Source organism: Physeter macrocephalus, chromosome 21 (assembly GCF_002837175.3).
Source record: "Physeter macrocephalus isolate SW-GA chromosome 21, ASM283717v5, whole genome shotgun sequence".
NCBI classification, from domain to species: Eukaryota; Metazoa; Chordata; class Mammalia; order Artiodactyla; family Physeteridae; genus Physeter; species Physeter macrocephalus.
The window spans coordinates 34,185,758-34,195,835 of NC_041234.1; the positions used below are offsets into that span (position 1 = coordinate 34,185,758).

Below are 10,078 nucleotides of genomic sequence, written 5' to 3' on the forward strand. Positions count from 1 at the left end.
ACATGGGGAGGGGGAAGTGTAAGCTGTGATGAAGTGAGAGAGTGGCAGGGACATATATGCACTACCAAATGTAAATTAGATAGCTAGTGGGAAGCTGCCGCATAGCACAGGGAGATCACCTCTGTGCTTTGTGACCACCGAGAGGGGTGGGATAGGGAGGGTGGGAGGGAGGGAGACGCAAGAGGGAAGAGATATGGGAACATATGTATATGTATAACTGATTCACTTTGTTGTAAAGCAGAAACTAACACACCATTGTAAAACAGTTATACTCCAATAAAGATGTTAAAAAAAAACTTTGAAAACTATAACATGCTAGGAAGTCAACTTGATTCTAGGACAAAAATTAGTGGGTGAAGTTTTCTTGGGAAGCATGGGGTGAAGATCAGGCAAAGTATTTGGTACAGAGGACAAGAAAAGCCTCTCCCCGAAAAAACCAAATTCTGATACTGATGAGAGACTGAGAAACTGATTGTACTCAACTGAGTCACCTCCTTGGAGCTTCATCTGAAGACAAGAGCTCTCACCCAAGGACAGACTTGGTCCTTCACATCTGAGATGTTTTTACACACCCAGAAAGGCAAGTGATATCTTTAAAGGCTTTTCTCTGGCCCCCTATTTTCTTTCATCCTAAATCATTTCAACGGTGTGCCCTGTGGAAGTAGCTTGTCACTGAGTTGGTATATGTAGGATATAGGAGGGAGCTGGGATACTGCAATGGATAAAGATCCCAAGTTACCCACTTCCCAATGACACAACGGTGGGATCCTGTCAGCCTGGAGGTCTGAGTTTTGAGGCTCCAAGTCAAACTGGGATCAGTGGCAGGGCCATTGCCTGAGTGTCAGCACTCACCTGCTGGGCCAACTTTGCAGCTGCTGCAGCCAAGCCTGTCTCAATGGAAGCTACCCGGGTCCCCTCACGCACAGGACGGTCCTGCTTCGGTAGAGTTGGGGTCACACGGGCTGCAGAGGGAACAGGATGAAGACATTTATCTGAATGACAATCATATTCCCTACCTCTGAGCCCCCCAAAGGTGGTCTCATTGGTTTTCCTGCTTCTAGCTTTTTACAAAGCCAGATTTTGCTTCCCATTGGGTAAAAAGCTAATTCACAAATGCCCAAGGTACACAAAGCACACACTGATTAAAGGATAAAAGTTAATTTCCCTGAATTGGCATGTAAAGTTGTCCATGTTCTGCTCCCTACCTACCTCCCCAACCTTATTTCCACTCCCATATCCTCAGCTTCTCCAGAGAGAATGGCTTCCTTATTACACCTCCAGAACACGTACAGCTCATCCTCTCCCCCTGTGCCTTCACCCTCACCATCTACACTGCCTGAAGTACCCTCTTCCCTTTTGTCCACCTCTTTAAAACCTGCCCATTATTCAAAAGTAAGCTGAAATCAATCTTCTATGCAAAACGTCTAGGACCTCTTTGGATCACATTGACCCCTCCCCTCCCCTGAACTTATGTACAAGTCACTTAATACATAGCACATACTATCCTGTCTCATTCCCTAATGCTGATGTGTGTTATTCTATCTAATATCCAGGCTATGAGTTCCTAAAGAAGATCATCTTCTTGTATAACCTTTTTATATAATGCCTTAACAATCTTGAATCAAAAAATAGTTACTCATCCCACATTTTACATAGGAAGTGTATTTCAGGATAACCAAACAGCCCCAGATGATGAAGGAAAGCTGATGAATGGCAGCTAATAAATGTAAAAGGAATGACAAAATTGGAAAATCAGAGGTTTGTAAGCCCTAATGAAATAACTGATTCTAGGGAACTGGATATTCACACAGTACCAAAGTATTATCTCACAGATGACTTGCTAGTCTCGAGAAAAAAAAAACTAACCTTACAATGATGCGATCAGGAGATCACCCCCTTATTGTCAGTAACAGAAAGATGGCCAACTTCATGTACCTCCTAATGCAATTCAATAGGAAATGTACAGCATTACCTGGGAAGTAGTTTTGCCAAGACCTAACATCAAGTAAGCAGTTCATATTACTTCCAGTTTTTAGGAAACACAGAGATTAAAAAAAGAAAAAAGAAGTTAAATGACACTGAGGGCAAACAGTCATCCTATAAGATAACTGGCCTGGTTTCTTTAAAAACACAATGTCACAAAGAAGCAAACAAACAAATCTAGAAGGTGGGATGTGCTAAAGGACAATTATACTAGTTTTTATAACCAATCAACAGCATCAAACAAAAAAAGAAGGGATTTCTCTAGATTAAGAGATATTCAAAAAACGTGATAGCCACATGCCATATGGACCCTGTTCAGATCCTTATTTAAACAAATCCACTATGAAAATGCCTTTTGTTAGACAATTAAGGAAATTTGATTATGGACTTAGTATTACAAGGAATTATCAAATTATTATTAATTTTGTTATGTATGACGACAGGACAGTGATTACGTGAGAAAATGTATACTTTAGAGATGCATACTGAAGTACATGGTGGGGTGGGGAGGGAATGACACTGTCTGGGATTTGCTTTAGACAGTTTTTTAAAAAAGAAGAAAGTTACAGATTAATCAAATATGGCAAAATCTTTACAACCGTTGATTCTCATTGGTGAGTGTATGGGATTTCACTCTTTTTAATTAATGAAAAAAGTCAACATCACAGGAAAAAAAGAGGTGGTGGTGGTATCTGACCTAGATTTAAAGATTCCTTGGTTGGTTAGCTATTGTTATTACTATAAAGGAGACTTTCTGTATAAGCAGTATGCAGATTCTAGAACAGGCAGTTCAGGAGGTTGAAGTCCTTTCTTTAAAGGTGATATTGATATTTTACTTGTTTAAAAAATGATCTGAAGCAAATCTAGCAAAAATGTTAATGCACAATTTTCAGTCATGGATTCTTGGGTATATTTTATATCATTCTCCATAGTTTTGTGTGTGTGGTGGCTTTAAAACACGGCCCCAGGGCTTCCCTGATGGCGCAGTGGTTGAGAATCTGCCTGCCAATGCAGGGGACACAGGTTCAAGCCCTGGTCTGGGAAGATCCCACATGCCGTGGAGCAACTAGGCCCGTGAGCCACAACTACTGAGCCTGCACGTCTGGAGCTTGTGCTCCGCAACAAGAGAGGCCACAACAGTGAGAGGCCTATGCACCGCGATGAAGAGTGGCCCTCACTCGCCACAACTAGAGAAAGTCCTCACACAGAAATGAAGACCCAACACAGCCAAAAATAAATAAATTTTTAAAAAAACAAATATGCCCCCAAATTCTTTGACATTTTTCCTATTAATAGGTGGGGTCTATGTTCCCTCCTGTTGAACCTAAGCAGGCTCATTTGTAGCCTATAGAATGTGACAGAAGTGACACTGCATGACTTCTGAGACTAGGTCAGAAAAGGCTACTTTAGTTTCTGCACTGCTTCCTAGAACACTCACACTTAGAGCCCTGAGCAACCACATAAGTCTGACTGCCTTGAGGCCATCAGGCAGTGAGGAAGCTAGTCACATGGAGAGGTCACATGTTGGCACTCTGCTTGGTACTTCTAGTCTTTGAGTCCACCCAGCCCAGGCACCAGACATGTGAGTTAATGAGACTTCAGATGATTCAAACTCTTGGCCATCCAGCCTTCAAATTTTCCCAGATGAGGCCCCAGACATCATGGAGTAGAGACAAGTTGTCCCCATTGTGTCCTTTCTAAATTCCTGACATGTATAATACATAAGCAAGTTGTTTTAATCTGAAAAAAATTAACCTCCTTGATTAGATCTGGATTTATGGGGAAAAAAAAAACTACATAAGACATTTTGTAGGGACAGTTGAGAAAATCCGATCATAGAATGGGTTATTAGAAGATCTTAGAGAATTATTAACTGTTAACTATAACAAAGTTAGTGTGGTTATGTACGAGGACATTCTTATTCTTAGGAGATACTGAAGTATTAAGTGCAGCCACCATAACATACTATAGTATGTTATGCTGGCTGCACATTACTTTAAAGTGGCTCAGCAAAACTACAGACAGACAGATACAGATAATGAAGCAAATACAGAAAAAATATTACAACTGTAGGATCTAAGTATTGAGAATATGGGTGTTTGTATACTCTCCTACATTTATGGATGTTTGAAAATTATCATAATAAAAAATTTTAAATAATGAATGAGATTAAGAGATTATAATAACCAAATGAAATGTGTAGTCCTTGAATAGATCCTGGTTTAAGTAAGCAAATTATAAAAGCTATTTTTGGTACAATTGGGGGAAATTTGAATAAGGATTTGATATTAAATGATATTAGGAAATAAATGTTACTTTACTTAGGTGTCAAATAATGGAACTATGGTTATGAAAGAAAAAGTCATTTTCATAGAGATGCATACTGAACTAATATTTAGTATGTCACGATGGATGAAATCCACAAAAAAGGCAAAGTTAAGGACTTCCAAAACATCACTTCTGAATTAAAACAATGAATAAACTGGCAAAAATTGTCATAATAAACTTTTTCAGAACTCTGGAAATTAACCAAAGGTTTACAGCTACCTGGAGAGCATTTATTTAAGACAAAGAGCTGAATCTCAGTAAAAGCAGTGAGCTTTGTGGCATTTTAACTTGCCCTAGACCCATCCACTTTTCCCCAGCTCAGTGGTAGCCTTGAAAAATAACAGGCCACATTGCCAGTGATGTAGGGAACAGTAAGGAGCCGGAGCTTTCTTTCAAAGCCTAGTGCTCCCTGGGGAGCATTTATCAAAAATATTTAAAGGCAAGTGCTTAATGTCACAGATGCTTAAGGTGATGGATAACAGTTGTGGCAAACAAGACTAACCCAAAAGCTGAAAAGGAAAAGTTGAGGAATGAGATATCCACTGGGGATTAGAAAAGCTCTCACATATCTCTGGGAATCTAAAAGACCATATGCATGCGTAGGGGCTGTGTGCATGATCAGGAAAGACTTGAGAAATCCCAGGCACTCACCTCTGGCTGACTTTGAGGCTCTGCAAAGCAGGAAGTGAAGGCTAAGGCACAGTTGTAAATTGCCTGCCTGAATGCTGAAGGTATGTCCCAACATGCACATAGAGCCCCTTGTCAAGCACTGGGAGATTTACTGGTTCCAGGCATTTAAGGAAATCTCTGTCCAATCATTAGCTGACCACTAAGCTGAGTAGAAACTTCTACTTTAGTGACTTTTCTGAACAAATTCTGTAAATAAGCAAATAACAACAAGCAGCAACAAAACAAACCCTGGGGAGTGAAGTAGGGAGTATCTGATTTCCAGAGTTGCCACATTATTTTAAATATTCAGTTTTCAAAAAAATTAGAAGATATGCAAAGAAAGAGGAAAGGGTAGCCACACAGAGGAAAAAAGTAATGGATAAAAACTCTCCCTGACTACCTGAACAAAGTTGGACCTACTAGACAAGGACTTTATACCACCTATTTCAAACATGTTCAAAGAGCTAAAGGAGATCATCTCTAAAGAACTAAATGAGAGTATGAGAATGACGTTTCATCAAATAAAGAATATTTATGGTTGCAATGAACAGACAGCAACCATAAAAAGGAATCAAATAGATATTTTAGAGTTGAAAAGTAACGGAAATGACAATTTCACTAAAGGGTTTCAACAGCAGATTTGAGTAGGCAGAAGGAAGACTTAGTGACCTTCAAGAAAGGCCAATTGAGATTATCCAGTCTAACGAACAGAAAGAAAAAAGAATGAGGAAAATGAGCAGAGCCAAAGGGACCTATGGGATGGATCAAATTTGCCAACATATGCATATGGGAGGCCCAAAAGGAAAGAGATAAAGGGGTGGAAAGACTATTTGAAGAAATAATGGCTGAAACTTTTCCAAATTTGATTAAAAAATTAATCTACATATCCAAGAAGTTCAACAAACTATATGTCAGATAAACTCAGAGACTACATATCATAACCAAAACCAAAGACAAAGAGTGGATCTTGAAGTCAGCAAAACAAAAGTGACTCATAACATAAAAGATCGACAGTTTACTGATCATCAGAAACCATGGAGGATAAAAAGCAGTAGGATGACATATTCAAAGTGTTGAAAGAAAATCACTGTCAACCAAGAATTCTACATCCAGCAGAACTATCTTTCAAAAAAGGAGAAATCAGGATATTCCTAAATAAACAAAAACAGGACTTCCCTGGTAGTCCACTGGGAAGCGTGGAAGACTCCATGCTTCCACGGCAGCGGTGTGGGTTCGATCCCTGATTGGGGAAGCTCTGCATGCTGCTCAGTGCGGCCAAGAATTTGTTTAAAATAATAATAAATGATCATTCTAAAAAAAAAAAAGAATAAAAAAACCCAGAGAAGGGCAGACAGCAGAAGCAAGGAGAACTACAACCCTGCAGCCTGTGGAACAAAAACCACATTCACAGAAAGACAGACAAGATGAAAAGGCAGAGGGCTATGTACCAGATGAAGGATTTGATATTAAATGATATTAGGAAATAAATGTTACTTTACTTAGGTGTCAAATAATGGAACTATGGTTATGAAAGAAAAAGTCATTTTCATAGAGATGCATACTGAACTAATATTTAGTATGTCACGATGGATGAAATCCACAAAAAAGGCAAAGTTAAGGACTTCCAAAACATCACTTCTGAATTAAAACAATGAATAAACTGGCAAAAATTGTCATAATAAACTTTTTCAGAACTCTGGAAATTAACCAAAGGTTTACAGCTACCTGGAGAGCATTTATTTAAGACAAAGAGCTGAATCTCAGTAAAAGCAGTGAGCTTTGTGGCATTTTAACTTGCCCTAGACCCATCCACTTTTCCCCAGCTCAGTGGTAGCCTTGAAAAATAACAGGCCACATTGCCAGTGATGTAGGGAACAGTAAGGAGCCGGAGCTTTCTTTCAAAGCCTAGTGCTCCCTGGGGAGCATTTATCAAAAATATTTAAAGGCAAGTGCTTAATGTCACAGATGCTTAAGGTGATGGATAACAGTTGTGGCAAACAAGACTAACCCAAAAGCTGAAAAGGAAAAGTTGAGGAATGAGATATCCACTGGGGATTAGAAAAGCTCTCACATATCTCTGGGAATCTAAAAGACCATATGCATGCGTAGGGGCTGTGTGCATGATCAGGAAAGACTTGAGAAATCCCAGGCACTCACCTCTGGCTGACTTTGAGGCTCTGCAAAGCAGGAAGTGAAGGCTAAGGCACAGTTGTAAATTGCCTGCCTGAATGCTGAAGGTATGTCCCAACATGCACATAGAGCCCCTTGTCAAGCACTGGGAGATTTACTGGTTCCAGGCATTTAAGGAAATCTCTGTCCAATCATTAGCTGACCACTAAGCTGAGTAGAAACTTCTACTTTAGTGACTTTTCTGAACAAATTCTGTAAATAAGCAAATAACAACAAGCAGCAACAAAACAAACCCTGGGGAGTGAAGTAGGGAGTATCTGATTTCCAGAGTTGCCACATTATTTTAAATATTCAGTTTTCAAAAAAATTAGAAGATATGCAAAGAAAGAGGAAAGGGTAGCCACACAGAGGAAAAAAGTAATGGATAAAAACTCTCCCTGACTACCTGAACAAAGTTGGACCTACTAGACAAGGACTTTATACCACCTATTTCAAACATGTTCAAAGAGCTAAAGGAGATCATCTCTAAAGAACTAAATGAGAGTATGAGAATGACGTTTCATCAAATAAAGAATATTTATGGTTGCAATGAACAGACAGCAACCATAAAAAGGAATCAAATAGATATTTTAGAGTTGAAAAGTAACGGAAATGACAATTTCACTAAAGGGTTTCAACAGCAGATTTGAGTAGGCAGAAGGAAGACTTAGTGACCTTCAAGAAAGGCCAATTGAGATTATCCAGTCTAACGAACAGAAAGAAAAAAGAATGAGGAAAATGAGCAGAGCCAAAGGGACCTATGGGATGGATCAAATTTGCCAACATATGCATATGGGAGGCCCAAAAGGAAAGAGATAAAGGGGTGGAAAGACTATTTGAAGAAATAATGGCTGAAACTTTTCCAAATTTGATTAAAAAATTAATCTACATATCCAAGAAGTTCAACAAACTATATGTCAGATAAACTCAGAGACTACATATCATAACCAAAACCAAAGACAAAGAGTGGATCTTGAAGTCAGCAAAACAGAAGTGACTCATAACATAAAAGATCGACAGTTTACTGATCATCAGAAACCATGGAGGATAAAAAGCAGTAGGATGACATATTCAAAGTGTTGAAAGAAAATCACTGTCAACCAAGAATTCTACATCCAGCAGAACTATCTTTCAAAAAAGGAGAAATCAGGATATTCCTAAATAAACAAAAACAGGACTTCCCTGGTAGTCCACTGGGAAGCGTGGAAGACTCCATGCTTCCACGGCAGCGGTGTGGGTTCGATCCCTGATTGGGGAAGCTCTGCATGCTGCTCAGTGCGGCCAAGAATTTGTTTAAAATAATAATAAATGATCATTCTAAAAAAAAAAAAGAATAAAAAAACCCAGAGAAGGGCAGACAGCAGAAGCAAGGAGAACTACAACCCTGCAGCCTGTGGAACAAAAACCACATTCACAGAAAGACAGACAAGATGAAAAGGCAGAGGGCTATGTACCAGATGAAGGAACAAGATAAAACCCCCAAAAAACAACCAAATGAAGTGGAGATAGGCAACCTTCCAGAAAAAGAATTCAGAATAATGATAGTGAAGATGATCCAGGACCTCGGAAAAAGAATGCAGGCAAAAACCGAGAAGATGCAAGAAATATTTAACAAAGACCTAGAAGAATTAAAGAAAAAACAGAGATGAACAATACAATAACTGAAATGAAAACTACACTAGAAGGAATCAATAGCAGAATAACTGAGGCAGAAGAACGGATAAATGACCTGGAAGACAGAATGGTGGAATTCACTGTTGGAGGGATAAGTGACCTGGAAGACAGAATGGTGGAATTCACTGCCACGGAACAGAATAAAGAAAAAAGAATGAAAAGAAATGAAGACAGACTAAGAGGCCTCTGGGACAACATTAAACGAAACAACATTCACATTTATAGGGGTCCCAGAGGGACATACAGGATAAACCCAAGGAGAAACATGCTGAGACACATAGTAAGCAAATTGGCAAAAATTAAAGACAAAGAAAAATTATTAAAAGCAGCAAGGGAAAAATGACAAATAACATACAAGGGAACTCCCATAATGTTAACAGCTGATTTCTCAGCAGAAACTCTACAAGTCAGAAGGGAGTGGCATGATAAAGTGATGAAAGGGAAGAACCTACAACCAACACTACCCTACCTGGCAAGGATCTCATTCAGATTCGATGGAGAAATCAAAAGCTTTACAGACAAGCAAAAGCTAAGAGAATACAGCACCACCAAACCAGCTCTACAACAAATGCTAAAGGAACTTCTCTAAGTGGGAAACACAAGAGAAGAAAAACAGGAGACCCACTTCAGAACTAGGGACACATACAGACTGAAAGTGAGGGGATGGAAAAAGATATTCCATGCAAATGGAAATCAAAAGAAAGCTGGAGTAGCAATACTTATATCAGATAAAATAGACGTTAAAATAAAGAATGTTACAAGAGACAAGGAAGGACACTACATAATGATCAGGGGATCAATCCAAAAAGAAGATATAACAATTATAAATATACATGCACCCAACATAGGGGCACCTCAATACATAACGCCACTGCTAACAGCTATAAAAGAGGAAATCAACAGTAACACAGTAAGAGTGGGGGAATTTAACACCTCACTTACGCCAATGGACAGATCATAAACAATCTAACCTTAAACCTGAAGGAACCAGAGAAAGAAGAACAAAGAAAACCCAAAGTTAGCAGAAAGAAAGAAATCACAGAGATCAGAGCAGAAATAAATGAAATAGAAACAAAGAAAACAACAACAAAGGTGAATAAAAGTAAAAGCTGGTTCTTTGAGAAAATAAACAAAATTGATAAACCATTAGCCAGACTCATCAAGAAAAAGATGGAGAGGACTCAAATCAATAAAATTAGAAATGAAAAAGGAGAAGTTACAACAAACACCACAGAAATACAAAGCATCCTAAGAG

At 38.9% G+C, this 10,078-nt stretch overlaps 1 protein-coding gene across 4 annotated transcripts in view; it reads right to left on the bottom strand.

The window, feature by feature from the left end:
• Nucleotides 1–10,078, bottom strand: part of PHF8 (PHD finger protein 8) — a 103,657-nt gene that overhangs the window by 11,988 nt on the left and 81,591 nt on the right. For all 4 annotated transcript variants that reach the window (XM_028482543.2, XM_007118894.3, XM_007118893.3 and 1 more), the window contains one exon: nt 853–962. In XM_028482543.2, the coding sequence (XP_028338344.1) occupies nt 853–962 (110 nt within the window). The remainder of the gene's footprint in view (nt 1–852; nt 963–10,078) is intronic.